General features: G+C 36.4%; 1 protein-coding gene across 3 annotated transcripts in view; it reads left to right on the forward strand.

Moving 5' to 3' along the window:
• The window catches only part of ATRNL1 (attractin like 1), a 442,299-nt gene that overhangs the window by 23,653 nt on the left and 391,664 nt on the right, over positions 1–26,982 (forward strand). For all 3 annotated transcript variants that reach the window (XM_083866025.1, XM_083866026.1, XM_083866027.1), the window contains exons 2-5: positions 15,310–15,393; positions 17,341–17,454; positions 17,956–18,084; positions 21,111–21,319. In XM_083866025.1, the coding sequence (XP_083722151.1) occupies positions 15,310–15,393; positions 17,341–17,454; positions 17,956–18,084; positions 21,111–21,319 (536 nt within the window). The remainder of the gene's footprint in view (positions 1–15,309; positions 15,394–17,340; positions 17,455–17,955; positions 18,085–21,110; positions 21,320–26,982) is intronic.

The raw sequence follows: 26,982 nt of genomic DNA on the forward strand, positions 1-26,982 counted from the left end.
GGAACCCTAAATGTCCAACAATTCACTAGGGTATTTAGCATTTCTTGCAACTCTCTTAGATGTCATCAAGATGGAGTCTTAGTATACTGTTTTCCCTGTTCATTAATCCAACTCTTGCACCTTTAAAGCCAAAAAAATATTTTTTTAATTGTTGTATGAGTACACAGTTCAAGAGGCAAAAAGCTGTGTGTAGACATAAGAAAAACTACTCATTCATATTTTCTTTTTTTTAAAAAAAGGCATCCTTTGTGATGAATGCTGAGGAGATGGCTCCCTGATGATTACCATACCTCACCAACTGACTCAGTTCATGTATAAGTTTTATTTTAAAATCAATGGCTGCAATACAACTCTATTCAACCTTATTCATGAGAGACTTATCTGTGCCTTCTGGTCTGGTCTATCACCAGGGACTGCTTAAAACTGTTAATTTTTTTTTTAATGCACATACTTATGCAAGGTAACCTTAGACCTAACAATATGTAGCCATCCTATGTTCTGATAAAATAGCAGGTGGCTCCTTAGAGCTTCCATATGACTTATTCATATGTCCCAGTATTTGCTTGTGTCAAAACATTAAAGAGGGTTTTTTCCTGTTTCGGAGCAGGTGGATGTGACTGACCTCATTTGGGATGTTGCCTTATCTAGTGTATGTAGGAAATGTATCAATCTTTTATGTGGTGTGAGGAAATCCAGAAACAGATGAGTGGCACAGATTGGAATGGCTGTGAAAAACTTAAAAAAAAAAAAAAAAAAAAAGACCTGGAAGGCTTACCAAAGGCATGTTTCCTCCCCTCCCCAGGCATATATTGTCTGCTTGGTAGCTTAAATTCACTTCTGGAGATTGATGCTTTCTCTCTTAAAGATCTTCATTTGCAATTTAGCTGCCTATTTAAAGGACAAGGCATTCAGCTTAATTTTCTCCAGTTTTCCCAGTTGTTACCTAAAGGATCCTTCTTTAGGCATCCTCTACTGGCATGTGCAAAGTTAGTTTTGTGTTAACACCACTCTTCTCTAATGTGTGGTAAAAACACTAATGAGATGAATATGTGCAACTACAGCTCAAAAGTGTTGAAAGCCTTCCAAAGGGTTTCTGAAGCTGGGCTTTGCCCTGTCCTGCTTGTAATCCCCAGTCCTGTATCCCTGTTATATACATCAGGCAACTCTTGCAGATTTACACCAAAGCAACTTAGACAAAGACTGTGTCCATTTTTAGGCTTAGTAAAATTTTTAGATCCCTTGAAGGTTTTGTGATAGTATAGGGTATGTATTGAAATTCAAGAAATATGCGTAAATACTTCCTTAAAGCTCAGTTATCAACTGAAAGCTTTTTAAGGCAGCCCTGTCAGTTTAAATTCCCTAAAAGTATCATATGTAAAATGATATACATGTGCTCTATAATCCTGTCTTTAGTAAATGGATTTGCAGCCTAAGAACTCCTATGAATTGAAACACTCCAAGATCCTTAGGCTTATTCAAGAAAAAGCATTTTAAAATGTAAAGGGATTAAAAAATTGTATTCCTAGTGATTTTGTAAGCAAAGATTTAGCTTATTTTCTAACTAAATGCAAAAGGCGATATTAGGCTTTTGATTTCCAGTTTCAGGCTGAAGATTCCCAGTCTTAGGCTGAAGAGGCCATCTCAGTCTTGTGTCTTCTGATAACTTTGAGCTGGTGTTTAAAAAGTAGCTATTTTATTAAGATATATATTTGAAGGTGAGAAAATGAGACAAAAATCACCCTGCACTAGAGTGTCTGTTGGTCAGATGGATCCTGGTGATCGTCACTCCAGATGTGACTCCAAGCTCCCCAAGCTGGTGAGCCCTCCTTGCTGGGAGGGTGCAGCCTCTGCTGTGCTGGCCAGGTCAGTGTGTTCACATCACAGTTCATGTCTGGCTTCCCTTTTGGACAGAAAACTCGGGAAAGGGGCTGGCTCTGGTTCATTTTTGTTAGTTTGGGAGGTAGAGATGTTGCAAAATAACCTCTGTAAGAGATTGTGCCTTGTTTTGCCTCTGTGGCTGTTGATGTTTCATACAGCCCGATCAGTATCTGGCACCTATTTTGGGAGGGAATACATACGGTAAAGTATAAATGCAGGTGTGGATTTTATGAAGAGCTGACAAAAATGAGCCTATTCACAGATCAAAGTAAAACTCTTTCCATAAGCATATAGTTTATGTATTTTATTTAGCTTAATTTATATAATCACTGAAACTACCACATGTTTTGATGAACATGTTTTTTCCCTTTCAATTCTTCCCCTAAATGATTTATCAAAATAGCTATATTTATAAATCCTAAATCTTAATCTTCCTAAACATTAACTTTATCTTAAAACAATGACTGACAATTGTCTATTTTGAGATGGTGTAAAATATGTAATTCTCTTCTCTTTGGAGTTTCTGTAATTTTTTTTTTTTTTTTTTTTTTTTTGAGAGCATACATCCATAGCGGTGTTTTTTAGTTTTTCTGCAATTTTAAATAAAAGCTTGTTTTGGGGATGATTCAACAGACCCTCAACTTCCTTAGTGAAAAGCAAGCCCTGCTAGAATTAGTTTGAATTTTGCTTTTACTGGACTAGGTTCCAGTTTAATCACCTACTAAGAGTCCTGGGCACAATGCTGTCCTCAGAGGGCTGAGGTCAGGAGTGATTGAAGCTCAGATTAATGATTTAAGAGCACCTTCTGGTGACTAATCAAAGCCCCAGAAAAGGTTTGTTTTGACTGTGGGGTGAAAGTTTAGAGATGTATCTAGAAATATGTCCTGAAAACAGCTTTGATTCATTTTACAGCTGAATATACCACAATATATTAGCCTTTCTGCTCTCGAAGCTTACCCCCCTCCTCCCTCAGCTCTTAATCTCTTCTGTTTTTAAGCATTGCTGAACAGATGCTTATGCAGGATAAGATCTAACAAGAGTGACAACAACCAGAAACTCTGTTAGAAACTGAGGTTCAGCTCTGGTCTTAGGGAATGCAGATTATTCCTGGAACAGGGAATGTTCTTTTGTCCATAACTTCACTTGCTCTTGTTTTGATTTCTACCATCTTTGATTCTGGCAAGCCCTTGGTATAAAGATGGTTGCATGTTGAAAGAAGAATGTTTATTTATTGCAAAAGTGCTGACAACCTTTAAGCTCAGTGGAAAGTTTAAGGAAATTTGTTTCCTTTTCTTTAACTTGTTGCTGGTATTAAGCTCTTAATGTTGCAGGAATTCATCTTGGAAAATATTTTTTTTACAGAAGAAATTATTTTTGCATTGATCAGCATAGAATCAGTTTTGATCATCTAACATTGATATAATGGAAACTTTAGAGCCATATGAGATCCTAGTATCTGAGATTGTAGTACAAATGCCAAATTCTAGTCCACAAATCCAGAACTGAATAAAAGTAGTATTGTGACTTTTGTTATTATGAGGGTTTTGATTTGGATTCTAAACCAGTTTTGGAATTCTTGATGAATACTGCTTTCAAACCATGTCAATAACAGAGTCTTTCAAGGAATATGTGATGAGTTTTCTCCAATAAAAATTAAGAATTTATTGCAGTGTGTGTAGTTTTCTAGGATTTAGAAGGAGAATTGGTTTTGTTAGTTTTCATGTCTACTCGTTTATTTTTACTTGTAGTAGAACTTTCTGAAAAGCAAAACCAAACATCCAAAACATTTAAAAATAAATTAACTTTGTTCACAATTAAAAACAAACAAGCAAAAATGTTTATGATTGAATTATTGATGAGATATGAAGTTCTGCTTATGTCAGTGCATGCCTGTTATTTGGAATAGCGGACTGGAAAGGTACTCAAGGCACCATCCAGTAGAGCAGGTAAGGTCATGTAGGCAAGGAAAGTAAATTTTATTTAAACAGGATTAATTTTAATTGGCATTCTTGCAATAATAGTCTTCCTTCAACTGAGTGATATCCTTTCAGATGTCTGTCTCTTCTGTATGTGAACCAGTGCACTTCTTCCTGAATTTGCTGGTTTCCAGTTTTGTTTAAGGTGATCAAATAAAGCAATAATTACTCTATATTTGCTGTATCTTTCAAAGGCCTTTTTGTAGGAATTCCAGCATTGCCAGGAAATTTACTTTGCATTAACTGTTAGGTGGCTTGTTGAGTGAGGTGACCAGAGCCATTTAAATTTCTGGTTTGACACATTCTAAAGAAACAACTAACTTATAGTTGAAGCAATGAAATGCTGACAGGAATACTCGATGGCATGTTTGTAAACTGGCATATTAAATAGCAGAATTACCTGTTTGAATGATTCTGTATCTGTCTATAGTTGCCAAGAGCTGGGAAGGCTTGTCCCACAGCATGGCCCATGGAGGGTGTGCTGCTCATGCTCCTTTGGCGCATGATGCATGGGATCTGAGAAGGGGCAGCACCAACCAATCCTTCTCATTCTCCTTGATTATGCAGCTGTGTTGAAACAATTCCCTGCTTTAGTGCATTTGGCTACCTGAATCATCACTTCTCTAAGCCTCAGGGTCACTGCTTTTTCCTGACCCTGTTCCAGAGTGATTGGCCGCCTTCTCGTTTCTTTTCCTCTACTTGTTTCCAACAGCCTAATTTACTGACTTTAGAATGCAGTGTATGGCTTTGCTGGATCCTGCTGGCTTTCCAGCACTAAGCTGTGTACTGGTGTAATTTCTGTTTATACTGTCTTGGTGAAGAGTGGGTCCTTTTTTCCAGTCCATTCTGCTTTGTGTTTGACCTGAGTGGGAATAGATCAGCAGTGACTTTGAGAACTTCCCCTAACAGAAGTGAGGTCATCAGCCCCTGGGAGCAATCATAAGAATTCCTGCCTGTCAGTGATGGTCCTCCACTTCCTGTAGCCTCTCACTGACAAGGCAGGCTGGCTCTGTGCTCCCCATGCTTTGCTCTATCGCTGTAAGGGTGGCATGAAGAGGCCCAGGAGGGTTCTGTGCTTTTAGGTGTGTGTTTTACTTTGTTCAAGTGGGGCATTCCAAGCAATGTTCCCCTGAGCTGTAGTCTCCTGAGGGGCAACAGTCCCGTGATAAATTTTCAAATGTTCTGTTTTCCTGTTCTTAAATTTTGCTAAAATTGCTAAAAACTTTAGTTTGTCATGGTAAACATGATGTCAACATTTCTTTCATTCTGGTTTTGTATTTAAATACAGAACAAATTACAGGCTGGAGATATCTTCCTACTGCCCCCCAGAAACCCCAAATTGAAAAAGCCACCCATGCAAACAGAAACACCTCCAAAGCCCTCTACCAATATATGAAATAATTGATGCTGGGAAACTTGGAGCTGTCATAGTTAAAACTAAAAATATCATAGTGTCTTTCTTATACCTCTTCATCCACTTTTAGAGGGAATGTTGGAAGTTGCTAACAGTGCTGTGACATACCCATAAATTATAAAGTCAAGCATAAAGTATGAGTGAAATGACACCTGCCATATGAGTAAAATTTATTCTGAAATGATGATATTTTATGACTAGTAAGAATCTTTCATATCCCCAAACAAAAATGCTATGTGATACCCTAGAGACATGAATGCCATTATTCCATTTCTTTACAGCAAATGGAGAGATGTGCTTTGTATTTAAGGCAAATGTGTAATGCCCCGATAATTGCTACAGCCAGAGAAGTTGGAAGTAAGTGATTATCTGTATAATTATCTGAAAGAGAGCACTTGAAATCTACTCAGTAACCAGCTTTTTGAATTTATTAATCAATTAAGTTTTAAAAAGAACTGTTATCTCTTATATCAACAGTTGTACTGAGGTTGTGTTCAGAGACTGGGAACCTCTTACGAAGCTATGTGTGCTGGTGGGAAAGGGAAGAGAGGAAGAAGGAGTTGCTGGTTTGAATTTTTTTTTAAATATATATATTTATACATGGATTTTGAAAAGTCTTAGAATGGGATGCTAAGAGAAAATGATACTTTTGGTTTTTTTCCCTTTGGAAAGTGTCTGTGTATCAAATTTTACTGCATTTTTATATTTTCAAAACTAATATATTGCTTTTGGGAGCTGGTGCTTGCAGCCTTCTGGTATGAGGTAGTTCCCTGCCATGAGCATTCTGTCCTTTAACAGACATGAAATCTGATGGTTCGATATTAATCACTCTAAATGATTGAAAGGCAGAAATAGGTGCCTCTTGGTGAGCATAAAAACTTGATTTAAATAGTCAAGGAGAAATTTAGGAGTTGATGACACACTGGATTTAGAGCATTTGCCCGTTACCTCAGGAAGCTTAAGTTAAAACCCTGAACTAGGTCACAAGTGAAAATGAGCTTTATGGTGATGTACAGTGAAAAATTGGCACACTGCATTACCTTGTTGCCAAGTACCTCAGCCTGCCTTGCCTATATATACTTTTTTGCTCTACATTTTAAAATATGTAGCATGTTTGATTAATTACAGAAGTCTTATAAAGTACATATATATATATGGCTCAGTATATATATATGTGTATGTTTAAAGTATATACACAAATGCATAAAAATTCATAGATAACTTTATCCTTCACTATGTTAATCCTGTGATTAGATCAAAGCCTGTAGCCATTCTTACTTTAATGTAGAAACTACTGAGATGGAAATTTATTTACAGCTAAGGGAAGCAGGTGGAATAAAGAGACCCCCTTGGCTAAACTGTGAACTTCTGAGTCTGCTGAAATGAGAACTGTACCAGAGATGGAAAAGCAGAGAAGTAGCTGGTGAGGACTACAGTGACATTCCCAGGGTGTGCAGAGATGCAAGTCAGGAAAGCAGAAGCTTAGTTTAAAATTAAATTGACCAGAGGTATCAAAAATGAAAAGAAAAATGTTCTTCAGATATATAAATGGTCAGAAACAGAACACAACATTGCCTGTTGTTAAACAGGAGAGGTGAATTAGTTGCCAACAGAGGTTCTCAGCACTTGGTTCGCATCTCCCTGCTGGTGCTGTCGAGCCCCAGGCCCTGGGAACAAAAATCCAGGTTGATGCAAACACAGACCCACCAAAGGGAGGCTGTTTTGAGAACTGTTACAGGAGCTTGACAAATCAATGGGCCCTGTCAAAATCCACCTGAGGCTGATCAGAAAGCTGGTTCATGTTGTGAGGCTGCTCTGTGTAATTTCTGAGAAGTAGTGGAGACTGGGAGATGTTCCAGAAGACTTGGAAGAAAGCTCATGACAACTCTTATCGACAAAGAGGGCTGAAAGGAGGGTCCAGGAAGTTACAGACCCATCAACCTTACTTTTGTTTTTGGGAAGGTTACGGAATGAATTCTCCGAAGCTGTCAGAAGTCAGATGAACATGAGTGGGAAAAGTCAGTAGAGATTCACCAAGGTCAAAATGTGCTTGACACACCCAATTGCTTTCTACAACAAAGTAACCTGCTTGTTGATGTGGAGCAAGACATTGTCTGCCTGAATTTCTCCAAGGCTTTGGATATGGGTTCCTACACCCTCCTGGTAGAGAAACGGATTTGTTGGGGTCTAGAAAAGGGATCTATGGAGTGGATGGGGAACTGTCTGCCTGGTCATGTGTAAACAGCTCCTGTCAGGAGTGCGATCCCCTTGGGATCAATACTGGCTCAACAGATGGGATCTGGAAATGGGATGAAGTGTACCCTGACAGAGTTTAGAGATGTTAACAGAATAATGCCAGAACATACACTTAACCATGTTACTTTTGGGGAAGCCTAGGGAAAAAACCCTCTTGCTGTTAAAGAAACCTAAAGTATAACCTTTTTTTGTTTGTTTTCAACAAGAGGAATAACATAAGGATAATATGTTACTCCGAGTGATCTTAAAGTAACCTAACGGTGATCTTAAAGTAACACAATCTATGAAGGTACAGAACTTTTCTACATGAAATAATAACAGTGTTAATTTGGTAGGAAAAAGTAAGTAATAGGACCACTTCACTCTGGTGGAATGTGTTTGTGGTGTTTTTTTTTTTTTTTTTTTTTTTTTTTTTTTTTTTTTTTTTAAATGAATTTCTTCATTATCCTGGCAACATTTGGCCGTAAAAATAACTCTTGGCTGAAGCAGACATCGTAAAATGTTAGAGCAATGGGGTGTCTCCTTGCTTCCTGGCAGAATTTTTTTCTAATTCCTATTTGTTTCTAATAGTAACTATCTGCATACATGAGAAAACTTTGGGATTACTGTTAATATTCTTCTGAATCAAGACTGAATTGTCAGAACTTTGAATATTTCAAACCTTGCTCTTTTTTTGACAAAATGAGTAACTGTGACAGGAAACTGAGTGCAAGAAGTTCAGTCAGTGGATTGTTTAGATGGTCTGCCTCTTAAAAAAACCCAGGAATTATTTTTATACAGCTTTTTGACCTTTGGGATTTTGTATCTGGAATAGCATTTACAGCCATACTTAGATGAGATGGTGATATTGGGCATTATATCATGTATTGTATTTGTATCAAATGCCAACTTGATTTTCTAGCAATTCATAATTTTAAGCATGGTGCCAGACTTATTTATAGGCAGAATTTTGGATGCCATCTATGAACTAGGTTGAGCCTTTCTAATAGAATATATGCTTTTTTCATATGATTTTGTCCAACCATGATATTAAAATAAGAAATATGAAATATCTGTAGTATTCCAGGTAAGAGAGGTGAAGTTACATTTCTTTCACTTCATTTCTTTTCACTCAGTTTTTTCCAGGTCAGTGGAGGATATTGTGCTGTTTGCAGTATCTTTCAAAAGGCACTGATCTCTAAGTTGAGATGGAGTACCACTGCCACCTGGAAAATATTGGCAAGATTTGAACTGTTAATTGGTTTTAGCAGTTTTGTAGAAAACATGGAGTTTGCTATTGAACTCTGTAGCTTGACTCAGCTCCACTCAATTTTGTAGGGAGTTTTTATAAACATTATGTGAGAATCCATCTGTCTAAAACTAAGTAGCATAAAAACTTTCTTTGTTGTTAACTTGTGAATGTTTGGGGGTAATACAGTTCTTAGTAGGGGTGCATTTCTTTGCTTAGATTCAAGGCAGTCAGAATTTAGGTTGTTTTTTTAGATATGGCTTATACTGCCATATTTTAAGGAATATCTATGCATGTACTCTGAAGAAAAATCTGAAGACAAAAGTTAGGATGGCTTTTTTCAAGATCCATTCTATGCAGTTATACTTTCAGTACTATTATTTTCTCCCTTTCTATATCAAGCTTTTAAATGAAAATACTCCGGCCATTTGTGTAGTGGAAGAGATTACTGTGCCTGTTATTCATCTTATCTCTTGGACTCTATTCATCTATAATTCTGTGAATCATTTTTGTCAAAAAACCTTAAATGGATCATTCTGATGAGTGCTATTACTGGAAACCAAAGGGGAAAATTTCTTTACATGAAGAAAAAGTAGAAGGCTTTTTTGCATCAGTACTTTTCTTTGGACTTAATATTTAGAACCATGAGAAGGAAGAAAACTTTATTTTAGTGCCTCTAATTCGCAGTCTGGTGTCTGGCAACTGCTTAGTTTTAACTAACACAAAAAATGGTGCCATGTTGTAATGGCTTGAATGACTTTCATTATAATATACAAAATCCAACTGTCATGATGGAGACCATGGGTGCATGGGAATTTTATTTTTTTTGCTAGTACTGCCTTTATGCTAGCATTGTGTTAGTGCTTTGTAAGGTCAATGAATAATGAATATGAATATTCAGAAACTGTAGTTGAGTAATAGAAAAAGGGCTGTTATGAAAAATGCAGGTTTTGTTGAAGACCTTTATCACAAATAGATTTTTTTATTTTCTTGTGGAGTTCATTGCTGTTTAAGTAGGCTTCCTCACTATGCAGTGTGACGAGAAGTTATTATCTTTTAAGTAAATGCTTATATCAGAGAAAGAAGGATTTTCCCACTGAGCAAGTGACTATAAATGAAATTTTCCATGCAGCAATTTCCAGCTGATGCAGGCTGCATTGATCCCATATAATACTGCTTGATACTGGCAGAATTGGATCTGAATTTCTACACTTGAGCGGGTGTGATTAACCTCAGTAGGATGAACTAGAGTAATACCATTTAGTTCCTCCTATGAAGGAAGTTAGCAATCTTGTGGAATTACTGGTTGTACACAGATCAGCATAAAACCAGTTTTTCTATTGCTTGCATTCAGGAGAACTGGCCACATTATGTATATTAAATAATTTTCTGGTTGCTATGCTGGTCAGACTACGGCTGGAGAAGTAGATACTATTTTGAGGTGCAGATGACTTGGGAAAGTTCTAGAAGAAGAAAGTCTAGAAAATGACTCCTGAGGATTGTTAGATTAAATTGCTTAATTCAGAGAAGAAAAGGCTGAAGGTAGATGGTTGAAAAGATGAGCAGAACGAGGAAGAATGTTACCTGATTTCCAGGTCTGTGTTCAGGAAATATGTATAAGTAAGAAAAAAAGGTGAATTAGACATTTTTTCTAATAATAAGTCATTACTCAAATAGATTGCCTAAGAAGATTGTAGACTATTGTCATTGGAATTATTAAGATCAGATTAGGCAAATAACTGAAGAAAGATTTCAGTATAGTTGAGATAGGTGTTAGGGCATGTTGCAACTGATATGGTAATTTAAGGGCTTTTTCATAAAAAAAATCAATTACCACTTTGTGAGGAGGTAGAAGAAAATTCTTGAGTAGTTAATGCAGCATTTTCACATTTTATTTTAAAATAGAATAAATATTACATTTAATATTATAATACTACTTTTATCTTCTGCATCTGGTTTATTTACCAGCTCTTTGTAAAATTGTACCCACATTTCAAGTCACTTTGTAGATTCCCTCAAGAGCCACACATTCAGATATCCTATTCTAAACAGCCTGTCCTGGTCTGTGTTTTGTGAGTTTATATAATGTTGTGCTGCCTAAGCAAGGGAACAGATTTCATTTATGTAAGTGAAAATACATTGCATAAGTAAGATGCCATATAAGTTTGGACTTTGGAAGCAACATCTACTCCTATGCAGAATTCTTTCAGTTGTTTTGGGGACTATTGCAAAAATGTGCTATAGGACAAGAACATTTTTCAGAAACAGAACACCTGCCAGAGTAAACCTTAAATTAAGGTTTTGCAGAGTTTATATCCCAGCTAATTTAGTTTTGGTTTTTTTTTTTAACATAAGTGTTAAGCTTCTTGAAATATAGGATTTATTCCCATGGGGAAAAATTGTTCATGCGTTCTGATCTTGATTTTACTTTTCTGGGGCTTTTGGATTGTTTTGGAGCATGGTTTTGTTTAAAATAATTTAGAAAGATGAACTCAGGATGAACTGAATTAATCACTAGGGTTTGTGCTTTGCAACAGAAACTGCTACATTGTCAATGAATAAACTGAAACCTATTTAAGAGCAGGCCTGTGATTACTTGGCATGTGAGAAGTTGTGAATGTCCTTTATGTTTCTAATTATAATAAATTCTTCTACTACTGGAAGACAGTATGTAACAAGTAGAGGAGTGTGATTGGCATATGCAAATATTTCCTTAATGTATTAAATATTAATTCCTCTTGATAAGTTATTGAAGAAAAATTAGAGCCTATAGTATGTTCAGTATATCCTCCTTTCATAAATGAAAAAAATAACCAACAGCAAGTTATACAATAAATGATAAAACACAGGAAAATCAAATGCAAGTTCCTTGATTTTTCTTCAAGTGCTAGTCAATGTGTTATGCCTGGAAAAGAAAAATCTGCCTTTTTGGGTTTTCCACAACATATTGTTTTTCAGATATTCCTTTGAAAAAAATATTGGAAAAGCTTCTTACTCTGTCACTCAGTTTTGTGGTATGAGAAATGGCCTCTTGATCGCTTCTGCATTTCTTTCTCACTGATTCAGGCTTGTGCTGTCATGTGGTCTGAATTTTTTTCCCCTTCTTTATTAATGCATTCAGCTGATCTCAGATCTGTGCAGTCTTTCCCTGCTTTAAATATTAGGCACAAGGTCTCAACGAGAAAGGTTGCCAGTACTTCTATTTATGAAGAACTTGATCTTGTAACTTTGAAGCACAGTTATTGATTTTTATTTCTTTTTAATAAAACATATTTTCATAAAAGATGAAAAGGAGATGGAGCAAAAATTTTCGGCAATGGAGAGAATAGCTCTTGACTGACACACCAGTACTGATATTGAAATGGATCAGTGAAGCAAAACATGCTCTGTATTGTATATTCAGATACATCTGAGGTAGGAATTGCAAAGTAATCCAAGATTTCTTAAAATTGTCATTATAAGTGTAACACTAAGTAATTTAGGCATAAATTAATTTCTTTATAACTCTTTTTTTAATAGTGAATATTAATAATATTGTGAATGTAGCTTATGCTTTGTTTTGCCTAAAGCACCAATATTATGAATCAGACCTCTGTCCATCTACCAGCAGTTTTGTGAATCTTCATGTTCTGCTGATGACAGAAAATAGCCAATGACTTTTCTGGTTTAAATTAGTGTCCCTCTCTGAAAGATTTGGTGATGTTATTTTTTGCAGGAAGATACAGGAGATGACAAGACTGCATTTTTCACAGATCTATAAATATTACAGCAGGAAAGGCCATTTTAATAACCTGCTCTGACGTCTTATGTATTGCAGGGCATAGATTTCATCTGACTACGCCTTCGCTTTGGACCAATAATTTCTGGCTGAACTAGAATGTACTTTTTTCTTGAAGTGCATCAGTCTTGGTTTAAAGTCTCTGCAGTGGTAAATACTGCCATAGTATATTCAAACTCAGCTATATTTGCCATTATTTCATAGCAGTGGTAATATTGCAGGTGAATGTAGAGATCTCTTTATTGCACATTTTGGTTGTCCTGTGATGGTTTTAGCCTTTGCATTTCTGGTAAATCTGTATGCACAGTGAAACCCTGTAGTGTCACACTTCTTTCGTGGAATCTATTGCTGACTGATTGCCTTGGTGAGTGACTGATCTGTCACTGGTGCTTCTGAATGCCTTTAAATGTGCAGCATCCTGACGTCTTTCTGTTATTTGGTAGGTCTGTTTTACAGTGTGCTGAGATGGGAAATGTTCTCTTGGCATGCACCCTCTAATTACAGGCTTTGATTATAACCCTGCCAACTAGGAAAAGATATTGTTGAAAATATTGTGAAAGCTGATGTGCAATTTTAAATGACAATACACAGCATCAGCTACTCCCCTGTGTGTTCTGTTTATAAGGTTGGATCTGGATGTGATAAACCTGTGGTGCCTGGGCAGACCACACAAATTGTTCTGGCTTTCTCTAATCACTGAGGCTTTCTCAGTGGTGAGCAAGGAGTGGGGTGCAATGCAGGCACCTCTGTGACTGATGAATGCATAGTCAGGGTGACTCATCAGGATTGTGGTTATTTGACAGAATCACTGTTAGTCACAGGGGAAAGCTGCTGATGAATACCTGGCTTTATATGAAATAGAATATTGCCCTTGGTTGTGCAAAGGGTTACCTGAAAGTGGTACTACTTATCTTTGTGAGTTATGGGATTTGGTATTCGATAATACTTGGAAAGAAAAATAATACAGAAAAGTTCTTGGTATGACTCAAGAAACTTAAAGTAATTTCCATCTGTCTTGCAAGGTATTTAAAATAAAACAAGCCCTTATCTTACCATTTTCTACAAACATTATTGCAAAGCAATGTTGTGTTCTTATTTATTTACTTTTTTTTCAACAAAGTAAAATGGCTGTTTCAAAGACTACTCTTCCAAAAGAAACTACTTATCAAAAAATGATCATCCTAGGAGACAAGGGAAATTGTTTGTACTTTACTAGTACCCAAGGGCTGATCTAATAAAAACAACTCTTGTAAGTCACCTCCATTGCACTATACTGCTAAGAAGGCAATGGTCATGATTGCAGATGAGTACTTGTAATATTTCACACTTCTTCCAGGAAAATGTGTTCTGTGGATTGCTAAATAAGACTCTAATTCTGTGTATAAATCATATGGCAGCACTGAAATGATTTTGATTGGAATATTATGTATTACTGCCTTTTATTACAAAAAAACCCACACAAAGCAGACGAACAATGCTTTTCTTATTTACTGATACCTATTTGTAATGATGTTCTTTTAACAGTATAGTGAAAGAAATGAGCGTTTCTGAAGATGTATTTATATTCGTTATTTGTTATTAAAGAGTGGGAAGGTCTGTTTCCCCAGTGAAGTCAGGCCACTGGAGATGTGTGTTAAGGCCTGAACGTAATCATAAAGGATGCACAAAATAGAATGGATTAGTGAAGATACAATGTGCTGAAGATACCAGACTCTTTCAGAGAGCTTTTATGTTAATAGATTATTGAATTTCATCTACTGTTTTATCACTGCATAGATTAATACAAAGTAATATATATGAATGGATGAAAAAGGTTCTCTTTCCACATAAAAGGAATTTCTATATGTGATGAATATTGAACTATTATAACTCAAAAAAAAGTTACAGCAGATATTTCTGTTTCAAATGTCAGAATAGTAGTTGTTGAAAGAGCAAATAAAATCTTAAATGGGAATAGAGAATAAAGTGGAAATAATATTGCTACTGTACAGATTCATGGTTCACTTGCATCTTGAATACAATATGCTGGTCTCTGTTGCATCTCAGCAGGCTCTAGGAGAATACAGAAGATTTATTAAAAGCAGTGAGCAAGGATTTCTCAGGTTGGAAAGGGGGCAGAGGAGGGAAACAAAGGAAATAAAACACAGATCATTACATTTTGAGTGGTACAAAGCATGAACCCAAAGGCACAGCTGTGGACTGAAAGTGTCCCCGAGCTGCAAGTCATTGAAGGTGGTGTAATGCTGTGTGGAGAATCTGCAGGGATTTACTCCTTCCTGGCTAATCACTGGAGACCCCTGTGCAGAGACAGAGTACTGCCTAGGAATAGAGCAGCAGGCTGACAGATGTGCTTATTCTAATTTATATCTTAATTTGTCTTGATCTAGGAGAGTTTTTGTGTGGCTGGTGTTGTCTAATTTCAGAAGTAAGGTGTAAGGCAATGGCAAAGCAAATAAGCAAAGCAAACCAAAATGCTCTTAAACAGACCCCCCTTGCATTGGCTTGGATCCATTTTGTGTGAAGGATAATTCAAATTATTTGCTACTGAACTAGAAAAAATACAAGTGAATGCCTGGGAGAAGAAAGCAGATCAATGATATAAAACAATCAGAATTCAAGTTTTTATGAGCACAAATAGTGTGATGAGGAATATGGAAGAGAGACTTCACTGTTTTCCCTACCCCCAGTTTTCTTTCCATCAAGAAAGATTCTTTTGGCATGTTGATGATTCATGTTCTGTTGTCTCTGTTTTATTACAGCCCTGTTTTTCCTCTTGTAGGTTAACAGAACCTTCTGGATATTTAACAGATGGACCTATAAATTATAAATATAAAACTAAATGCACATGGTTAATTGAAGGATAGTAAGTATCTATTTTCATAACTTAAATTTTCTGAACAGTTTGGTACTATGGGTTCTAGAGATCAAAAGAACTCCTCACGTAGATGCTGCATGAGGATACAATATAAACATTTTAGTGTTTTGTTAGTTTATTTCGGTTTTGTTTAAATATTATATAGATTTTTAAAAAATGGTATTAAGATTTTCAGGATTGCTTAGAGTTGGCCATATTCCATTCCCATTCAAATTGCTGGCAAAAATTAGGCTGACGTCAGTATTTGGCTGTTGCTGCAGGCCCTTAAAACCCAGTGACAAATTTGTTGTATATTTGAGTAGCTTTACATAAGTTCCAAAAGTTGTTGCAGAATCTGTTTATTTAACTCATTACCTGACTTATCTTATGTAATTCATATCAGTGATAAATCATGAATGGCCTCAAGTACAGAATGCTTATTCAGTTACGTGTTTCTCTAAAGTTAGTGCTTCTATAAAGTATTTTCTTTTGCATTCTACAGTTCCTCATGTACTTAGTTCTAAATAGTTTTGTGCCTACAGTTTAGATACCTCATGCCTGTTGCTAATTTTTCAGTTTATGCAGCACACAAACACACAGACATGCCTGAAGAAATAATTAGACACATAAATTAGTGTTGCTAAGTGTTAATGGCACAAATTGGTTACATTTCAGAATTCCCCCCAACCCCCAGGATATGGGTCAGGATTTTGCTGACTCTACTTCACAGTTCTACTGACATTCCAGAAGAAAATTAACTCCTGGTTTTCCGTGTTGTCATAATCTCAGTTACCTGGGTTATCTGCTCTGCTGCTGTAGTTCAGAAATGATGTGTCTGATCTAACTTTGGTCTGCTTATATGCAGACAGTAATTTAAACAAAGCAACAATGAAGTTATGGATGTTTGCAAAATCATTTAAATTGAATCTTTATTATCTAGAAGACCAGACTATAGCTGAATATGTGTCTGACCAGCTAGACTTCTCTTTTTACTCAGGCAGGCTAGCTCAGGAATATTTGCCCTGCACTGCACTAAAGTGGAAACATGCCTCAGTGCTGTAGACAAACTCTGCTTTGAAGCTGTTCCCCACTCCATTCCTCCTCAGGAGATGGCAGAGTGGGTAGATGGAGGAATCAATGTGCTGCACAGTCTGGGGAGGAGTAAAGCAACCAGTAACACTGTGCCAAATGTCAGCACAAAAGGAAGTCACATATGTGTGTAATACTCTCTTAAAAAATTAACAAAGCGATCTCTCCAAAGGATCTGTGACAAACCCCGCGTTTTCCAAACTGACAAATTACACTCAAGCCTGTCAGTAGCAAGGACAACTACAAGAAAATAATCATTATGTTTAATGGAATATATATATATGTATGTATGGTAATTCTTGATATGTGAAAATTCCCCTTTCAGAAAGTTTACAGATCCATTTGGACCTCAGCCAAAATCTAGTGACATTTCCCACATGTTGGCAGAGGGGAGAGGATGCAGGCACTTGCATTAATAATGGTTGCAAGTTTAGATTTGTGTTTTAAGATTTTTATTTTCAATAATTAGTCTGATACTGGAAAGAGGATGTGTAGGTGATTTTATCTTGAAAGACTCTTTAAAGTTCATAGTCCTGACATTGTAAAGTAAATTTAGTGTATCAAAATGAGATATTTTAATTGCTCTAAATTTGTGGTTCTGAACACTGATAAAATCTGGTAAACTTAAGCCTCTTATTAACTTTAGGGATTATTAGCTGTGACTGAATATGTTATTTTTAAATTTTCTAAGATAATGGGAAATATTTCTTGCTCTGGCTTTTGTTATTTAACACTTTGAAATATTTATTGCTACTCAAAATGTTTTAACAGACTTATGTTGCATGATCAATTCTACTGTGAGTTCTTGATCTTATGATCTCAGTAATTCTGTAAATAATATGTTACATCAATATTCTTTTTTTTCAGCCCAAATGCGATACTCAGATTAAGATTTAATCACTTTGCCACAGAATGTAGCTGGGACCATATGTATGTATATGATGGAGATTCAATATATGCACCTTTAATAGCTGTATTTAGGTGAGTGTGTTTACTAATCTTTCTGTCCATGTAGTCATGTATGGACATTTTCAGTTATTGGGGAACAAAGTAAGAGAGTAAAAGTATCAGAGGCCTTAATATGTTAACTCTAGCTTGCTTTCTTATCTTAATATTATGGGAACATGTATGTAAAGTTGTATTAGAATGCATCCCAAAATGTTACAATTTTGGTTAGATAATCACAGCAGAAATCCATTATTTGGGTACTTACTACTGACATTGCATGGAATGTTAATGCTTATGCACAGGCACTTTCCTGGAAACCCCTGACTTACCTTGCAGATACGTGTATGGGTATTTATATACCTTGTATACCTGTTTTAAAAAAAGTTCTAAAATTATATTTATGAGTCATCTTGTTTATATAGTTAATCAGCAGAATACCAAACTCCCTTTCCTTCTCTCCCCCCCCCCCCCCCCCCCCCAAAAAAAAATATGCCAAAGGTTGCTTAAAAACATTTTTCTGCTTCTCTTTTCCAGTGGTCTAATAGTCCCTGAAGTGCGTGGAAATGAAACTGTTCCTGAAGTGGTTACCACATCTGGCTATGCATTGCTACACTTTTTTAGTGATGCTGCTTATAACCTAACGGGATTTAACATTTTTTATTCGTAAGTATTTTCCTATAAGTAATTAGTAATTTTTTCAATAGCATAAGAGTCATACTCAGTGGTGTTTGTCTAGAACCAGGGGACTGGGCTTGTAATAAATTATTAAGGTATGAGTTAGAGGGGAAAAAACTCCTAGATACAGAAGATGGTTTTTTTAAGTGAAGTCACATGGCCATTCCCAGAGTATGTTTTTCCTGTGCCATATGGAACTAGAATGTATCCCCTCCAGTGTTTATCCAACACATATAGTTGTCATATGGACTAGAAGGGAGATTATATCTGCTGTCATATAAATTCCCTTCTCTTGAACTGGGATCATCTGTTGCTTGGTTTTTCTTGCTGAATATACTATGGCTTTTGAAACCTTCCAAGCAATTTCACTTGGATTTTTGTGCCAGCCACAGAGATTTTATTCCATTTCTTTTCCTCTTTTTGGGAATTTCCCCTCCTATTTTCCATCTCAATCCACACTCTACCTTCATAGATCTTATCTGCATTATGTGTCTTTTAGTTTCTCTGATGGCAAAGCCTAATCTGATATGACCATGATTGCTTTTGTCCAGCCTCCTTTTCTGTGTCAGCAGCTCCAAAGATGTGTCCAGCAGACCTGAACCTTTTCTTTTTTATATGCATCAGTTGTTTTCACCTTCTGTCTAATTTGGGATGTGCATGTGACCCAATGCAGCATCTCATCATATTGCATGCCTTGGTACAAGAGGGAATTGCCTGGTCCTGTTGGACCTATTTCTTCATGTGACAGTTTCTCCATGATTGAAGAGATGCCTGTTCCTTTCTCTCAGTCCCTTCAGATTCTGAAATACCAGTTATTGGGATGTTAGTACTGCATTTCTTATGTTGAAGTACATGTAATGTTTTTGTCATATTCTTTATTAAAGTTCCTATTTGTGTTTCTGACCATAGCTTTGTTCTTGGCACAGTACTTGGTACGTTGTCTGTGGGAAGATTATTGCTGTAATTTGCAGCAGATTGCCTTTGACCAGATAATAAATAGCTATTCAAAGTTTGGGAAACCTCACTGTATACATTGTCTTGGAAATGGCAGCTTAGAAGACTGGGTTTTTTTAATTTTTCAGTTGACATCAGTAAAGTGCAATCACCTGCCAGACTTTCTATTGTAATTAGTTACATTTTTCAGTTATCCCTGAAGCTTTTTTTGCACTTTTTTTATTTGTCCTGGGAGCAAATGTCAATAAGACTTGGCATTCTTAAGAAATGAGTGTATGTTCATACTTTCATTATTTGGTAATGTGGTGCATGCTGCATTTCATTACCTAATTTTTTTTGTAGTTTTAAAATAAAACTTGCCGGTTTTAAATTCCATTACATATATAACTCGTTAAATTCTATGTACTCTCTTCTTCTGTGTCTTTTATTGCAATGAACACTTTAAAAACATTTTTAATGAAGCAACAGTAACACTTTTTATGATAAAGAAGTACCTACAATTAGTTTTTATGGCTGCATTAACTTTGCTTCTGTCACTGGTCTGTTGCACTCTGCTTATATTACCATCTTCCTTATTTTTTGACTTCATCTTGATGGACCACTGTATTTCTTTATTTTGGGGAAGACAGAAACACAGAATCTAAAGTGCCATTTCAGTAGCAAACAATTGTAATTACTCCAGAATAGCCTGAGTGAATTTTCTGTTCCTTGGAGTCAGACAACTTTCTTCCAATTCTCCTGATCCAGTTTTTCTTGTTTTGTTTGAGTCCTTAATGATCCAGTTGAAGTGGGAAATGGTCGACTTTCCACCTAATATTTCCTGATGGAAAAACTTCACTGTTCACCTTCCTGCAGAACACTCACTCCCTGTGAGGTTGAGGAAGAGGTGCTTCCACAGCTGTAACATACAGCTGTTAATGCCATGAGTGGTTTTAGTGCCATGTGTGTTACCAGGTAAAACCCTCAGGAGATTTGGAATGATGGTCAGATATGGAATTTTCTATTTCAGCACTGTAACAGAACCAGTCCTTTGAGAAGACAAAGACATGTCTCCTCACTGTCCTACCACAACTACATCTTGTCAAAGGCCAGCCTTGAATGATTCTTTGATAACCTTCAACAGCTCTTTCTTCATTCAGTTAGAGCTTCATTGAGTAAGGAAGACTATGAACAGTATCCATCTCTCACATCTGCAGGGAGTGGTCTGTATTATCATCAGAAGTTTGTAGTAACACTTTATTCTGAGTTTGCTATGAGTCATCAAAAAAACTTTCAAATCCTACTTGGACTTTCAACATACTGCCTGAGTTCATGGAAACTCTTGAACCCAGATAGTTCCATGTCTTCCATCTTCCCTCATTTCAAGGAGTTGCCTGCATTTCTGGAACCACTTAGCTTAATTTTGCACTCCAGTTGCCTGTGATCTCAGTGTTTAGTAGGGTGTATCACAGAAATGTTAACTCCCAGAACAGTCACAGACTTCTTTCAGCCTAGCCTCTCCTGCTTTTGCATCTTGGACTGCAGAGTTAAGGTGGCTCTTCTATTAAGGATTCAAAGCATGCAGTGTAAGTAGTTTCAAGATATTCACCATCTCGTGAATACTTGTTTTTCCCTCTTTTGTTCTCCTCAGATGTTAGGCCTACTGTTTATAGTATGGACCAAAGCTACTCAGGAAAACCCTTTAACTGTATGCCTGGGGTAGAGAGTTTAAGCTCAATTACTTTCTGCGTATTTCTAGAGATAGCAAGCATTTGAAGGGACTGAGTGCTTATATTGGAATGTAGGAGAAAAATAGGTAGTGATCTGTCCAGGCAGGGCCTGTCCTGCCTAATGTCAATATTTGTTGCAGTGCAAGGCATTTGTGATCCTGAGTGCAACACTGTTTGAGCTCATTTGCCTGTAGAATCATCATTAAACTTGTGTTTTATCAGTACATAGAAATTTCTCATGGTAAAACATACTTTATCTAACAAAAGCTGCTGGAGTACTGTCAGATGAAGCCACTGTCATCAGCTCATGGGGGATGATTTCCCTTATCTTACATACTTATTTTCTTTCAGAATTAATTCTTGCCCTAATAATTGCTCAGAACATGGCAAGTGCACAACCAGTCTGTCTGCACCGAGCCGGGTGTACTGTGAGTGTGACAAGTACTGGAAAGGAGAGGCCTGTGACATTCCCTATTGCAAAGCCAACTGTGGCAGTCCGGATCACGGCTACTGTGACCTGACAGGAGAGAAGCTCTGTGTCTGCAATGACAGCTGGCAAGGTAACCTTTGCTTAGTTTAGTGTCTAGGTAATTTAATTTTCTCCATGCCCTCCTTTTATTGTTACATCGTGGCATCATATTTTTAGTGTTTCCTGCAGTAAAGTATCCACTGTCCGGTTTTTTTTGGGATTATTTGTAGCAGCCTCTCAATGAAAAAGGAAGGTGAACTGCTTTGTTCTAATGGTACAAGAGTGTCTGTGTGGGCTAATGGATGTACTTTACTCTCAGTACCATAAATTATTGTTTCTCATTACAGGTAAATTATTTAAGATCCTAAATGTTTAATTCACTTACTATAATTATGTTAGATGCTTGTGGATTTTTGTTTTTATCACTTACCACTTCTGTTACAAATATCAATTGGCTTAGCTTGCTATGCTTAGAAATGGCCATTCTCTTAACAGAAATATTAAAATCCCTCCAGATTACTTAGCTGACATGCCTTCTTCCCATGACTTCCTGCCTCTGTTCTGTTTTATTACTGTTTCTTTGGCTTGTCAAAGGAAATGACTTTTTAACTCCTATTAACTGTCACACCTATTACTCCATGGTCACGATGAGATCTAATACATCTCCCTTCTTAATAATTAATAAGTTATTCATTCAAAGGCAGTCAGTTGCACCCACAGAAGGGAAGTGGTTTAGCAATAGGGTCATTGAATGGAAATAGCGTAGACTTTTTTCTGAGTCCTTTAAAACCTTTCAGAGCTGTAGTGCACAGAAAGGCCCTGAAGGCTTAATCTCTGTCCACAGGTTGTCAGTAGAATTTGCAGCAAGATTATTGCCCTTTTAGTTGTGCATGGATTCCTTGCAATGCCAAATTGCTGAGTGCAAAATGAGGAAATGCCACAAATGTTTGGAAATGCTTTTTAGGCTATAACTTCAGATACAGTGTTATGAACTTAATTAAAAGTTTTAAGCACTAAATAAAATTAAGAATCTGACTATTGCTGCTAGTGCCTTCCTTTCACCTAACATTTCTGTACACTCTTTCCTACAAATCATATAAAGATAATTTGCTTAATTATTCCTTGGATTTTCACTGAATCTACATAGATTTCAATTTTTTTTTTAATTCCATCACAGATGAGCTGGCTAAGATAGATTTGTTTTTCCTTCATAAATCCCAAACTTTCCTTAAGCTCTCTGGGAGGCTACTTACTTCTCTCTTTCTTGATTTATTTATACCTGTATTCTCCGTAGTTTCTATACAGATACTACCTTCTGTGCAGATTATTTGCAATGCTGGAATCATAAATTTTTCTCTTGCTGTCTGACAAGTTTTTCTTGTGTTTGGCAATTCAAACCAAGTGGCTGAAAGGTCTTGATTTGTATGCTTTTGGACAGAATTTTATGTTTCATTTTTTATCACTATTTTCTTTTTATCTTCTTTTGAGTAACTTTAGTGCCTGTATTTAAAAAAAAATCATTGAAGTGCATTGATTTGGATGCATAATAATTAGGACCCCTGATTCGAATATAAATCCCAGGATTTCCTATTTTACTGCATGGAGTTTTTCTTTTACAATGGTGACATCTTGTGGTTATTGTTGAAGGAGCAGCTCTGAAGAACGTTACACATCTAAAACAAGCATTCTGAGAAGAGAGCGTGCTTTTGGAATGGAATAACTTCTTTGAGTAAAGAGTAGGGTCCTCTGATTATTAGGTATGTCTTGTGGAATTTAATACAAGGATCATGTAGATAATTGCAGCTGGCTGCTGGTTGTACAAATATAGAATAAAGCTTTGATAAAAACTTTTAGACTTTGAAGACAAATAATTGGCATAATTTTTATTTTTAATAGACCTTGCATTTAACAAAACATGCATTAGTAAAGTGTATTTTTAAAATCAAAGTAATTTTAATATTGCTATTAATTGTAAATATTTCTGAGGTGGTTGGTGTAAGAACAAAATTTAGTATTTACAGAAAATACGGTTAATTTAAAATATTCACCCAACATAAGGAAGGCTGAACTTCTACCAAATAAGTATTTTCTTTGAGTTCTGTACCACATTGCACTGCCCCATTCCTCACTAATTTGTCTTGCTATTATCTAACAGAATGTGTCAATGCCTGCTGATAAAAGTCTGTGGATGTAATTCAGGGAGGAAAAAAAATGCCTTAAAACTACTGACTTTCTCTCTCTTTCTTTGCTAGACACATGTAAAAGAGAAATGGGGACGTGGCTGAGACCAAAGTGGTGGCCCTTGCACAATCTGACCTATTTAAGAATTTTATAGAAAGATGCTTTTGCTGAATATGTTTTCACAACCAGAAGATTCTCTTTGATACCAGGAACACCATGTCTTGGATTGTTTCAGGCTATAAAGGATAGGAGATATTTCCAAACAGTTAAAAACTTCTGTGACAGGTGACAAAATTCAAGATGACTGCAAGGATAGCAAACAGTTTCACATTTTTAAGAGGGTCAAGTGGACTATATTTGAAAATGCTGAAAACATTGCCGACTCCTGGGTGACAGGCAAAAAAAAAAAAGATTTGAAGGCTCTCTTGGAGTTAAGAGAAACTTCATTGATACTTTGATCATTGAACATCAGCACTGCAAGCAAAAGGGGAATCTATTAGGAATTACAGATTGTGTTTTAATCTTTAAGAGGATCAGTAGAATTCTTTCAAAGCAAATCTGATCCTTTATTGGGTTTTGGATTGCATTGAGATGGTTTGGAAACGGAAGAAGCGCATTCCTTTTATAAGGAACTACACCAAAAATAGGCTCTAGGATTGCACATAATGCACACCAGCCCCAAACAGACATTCAGCCCTAATTCAAAGTTAAAACACCAATAAAATTTCTGGAACATGTATAGTTAGTTGGTTCTCCCTACAGAGCTGCCCCTAGCAGATAGAGACGTAGTGGAAGACCAGATTCTGAAATTAAACTAATTAACTTCGAAATAAGTCCATTAGCAATTCAGGCAGCTTGAATTTTATAACATCTCTCTAGGGAAACATGAGCCTATCTGTAAGGAGAAGAGTAAACAATGAAAGTATAAAAGGAGCTATGACTGCTGCAGTCTAAAAATCAGTGTTTTGCTTGCTTGGTACTGTGGCATTTATTTTAACAGCATCTTGAGTGTGACCAGAACAACTCTGTCAATTTCTGTCTAACTCAGCTTATCCTGAAAGGAGTCACTGGATTTGTTCCCACTTTTCAGTGGAAGGCTTTGATGCCAGACTTTCTTGATTGGCCTGCCTTTTTCCCCAACACTGAGATTTAGCAGAGCTGTGCTTCTGTGGTGTTGGTTTATTGAAACTGGTGGGGAAGGTTTGAGGTGGGGGCTCAGGCAGCAGCAGGTGAAATGCAGCCGTGGGAAGAGCTTGTGCCAGATGCCTGGAGGTCTGAAATCAGATTTTGGCCCGTTGTGCCTGGATGCTCTTGAACAGAAAGCACACGAGTCTGTGTCTTTAGAGATGAGGACCTGTGATGGATAATTGCTTTGGACAGGCCTGTTTTTGGAAGGAAAAAGAAAATAGAAGCAGGTTTCTTATAACTGTTCTGCCCTGTGATAATGCCCTCTTTGTCTCAAGTTTGTTTTTCAGGTTGTCTCCAAGTATCAATTCAGAAAGGAGAAACTGCAGTTTTACAGTCTGGGAAATGTCCTCTTAAATATATGTGCATTTATCCTGTATGTGCATATGAAGACACGTATACAAGGAATCTTTTTGTCCTCCAGTTTTAAGTTAAAAATCTAATTTCTGTGCTCCATATTTGTAGATTTTTTTATGTTGATCATGGCAATGAGAGTTGTCTAAGAAAAGCTTAAATCTGTAGAATTGGTAGGAAGGAATTGTCTTGTAATAAATGGTTATTTCATATGTACTGGAAATGTTCTTCAGATTTATCTTCAGCTGGAATTTAACCATTTTACAAGCATCCTTGGAGGACTGTGCACTTTGTAAACAAAAAATAGCTATTGTAATTGTAAATTTAGTATCTGAAAATTGTGTGAGAAAAATCAAGTGTCCTTACTGCAAGAGAAAGAACATCACAGGTAAATGAGGAGCCAGCTCCAGTTTTAAATACCTTTATGGTGTCATTTGACAATTAGTGAAAGTGAGTTTAGCAGAATTTATTTGATTTGTTTCACTAACTGGCTGCATTAAAGAGGTTGATAATGCTCTCTATGTCTAATTAGGATGAGATATAGGAAGAGAGTCCCCTGCTATTTGTGAGTTTTAATGAAAAATGTAATCCATTTAGAATAAATCTATGACCTAAATATTTATTTAAAAAGCATACACTTAAATGCAGTAAAATAGAACTTGATTTAAATAGTGATCCCAAGCAATACTCGATCCTGAATACAAGAAATAGATTGTGCTGAACTCCTTGATAAGGTAAGATTCTAAATTTACTTTATCATCTGTAACACCTTCATTTGAGATTAGGAAGGAAGCGATTCAGGCAGCTCAAAACCTGTTAGCTTCATTTCAGCACCATGTAGAGTTCTAGACCATAACTTGAGGAAAGAAATAATGAAACATATATTGTGATTATTATTAACAAAACAATTAAAATCTAAATTTATCAATTAGCTCATACAAAGATCGTCTGTAAGAAAATTGACATAAAAATGCAATATATTTTATCTGAACCTCAGCATTTCATGACAGGAGATCATTGAAACTGAAGAGTGTAGTGCATACATAAGGAAACAGTAAGGGGAACTCAGGTGCTTCATCATGGAATGTGAGTGGGTGTGCTGAACAAATATGGAAAGGTATCAGTGCTCCTTAAAGGCTGATCTTGGGACTGATATTGTTACATAATTTTTGTAATCTACCCATAAGGCTGCTAATGAAATCTGGTAATACAAAGGTGGAAGGTACTTTAAATATGAAGGAGAACCAGAATATTCTACAAAAAAGTCTACAAGTAATGTGTATGATTTAATTACTTCAGTATAAATTGTAAATTAATACATTTAGAGACTAAGAGTATTAAGAATTTGTTTTATAGTCTTGGATTGAAATGTGGAAAGTAACATGGGAGAAGACTTGCTTGTCTATCTCAATTAGAACATGAAATAATTAACATTATTAATTTTATATGCTCTGGAAACTCCAAAGTGCCAAGTGCAGTGGTAGGATGATCAGTCATAGAAATTCCAGTTAAATATATGAAAGCATTATTAGTATACTTCATGTTTTGTTACTACAGTTTTATGAATACAAATAGAAACAGAGGGAGAACCATTAGGATGGACAGGGCTATGGAAGGCACTAACAGAGCATGGCTTGTTTAAACAAATAAAATCAAGACTGGGAGGGAAGAGTGTTGCTGTTTATAAACATTTGTGGGATGTATAGACAGATCGGATCTTTAAGTACAGTCATAGTATTATTGGTGGAAGAAAAATTGGAATAAACTGATCATCAGTTTAGGAATTGGAAGGAGGCTTTTGTCTTAGAGCTGTGAAGTTTTCTAGAAGCTGTTAGCAGAGACACTGGAGCTTGGTGCCTTGCTGCCATTAGGATGGAGTCTCAGAATCTCCAGTCCAATGGGCATTGTCAGCTACAGCTGGTCTGAAAGTCCCTGCTTCTTTTAGAGAGTGAGAAGCAAAACCTCTTTTTGTTCAAGATGACAAATCTTGTGTGATGTCTACCAGAGACTGTACTTGTTCTCAGTCATGGAAGA

Source organism: Zosterops lateralis (assembly GCF_965231275.1).
Source record: "Zosterops lateralis genome assembly, chromosome: 8".
In the NCBI taxonomy this organism is placed as follows: Eukaryota; Metazoa; Chordata; class Aves; order Passeriformes; family Zosteropidae; genus Zosterops; species Zosterops lateralis.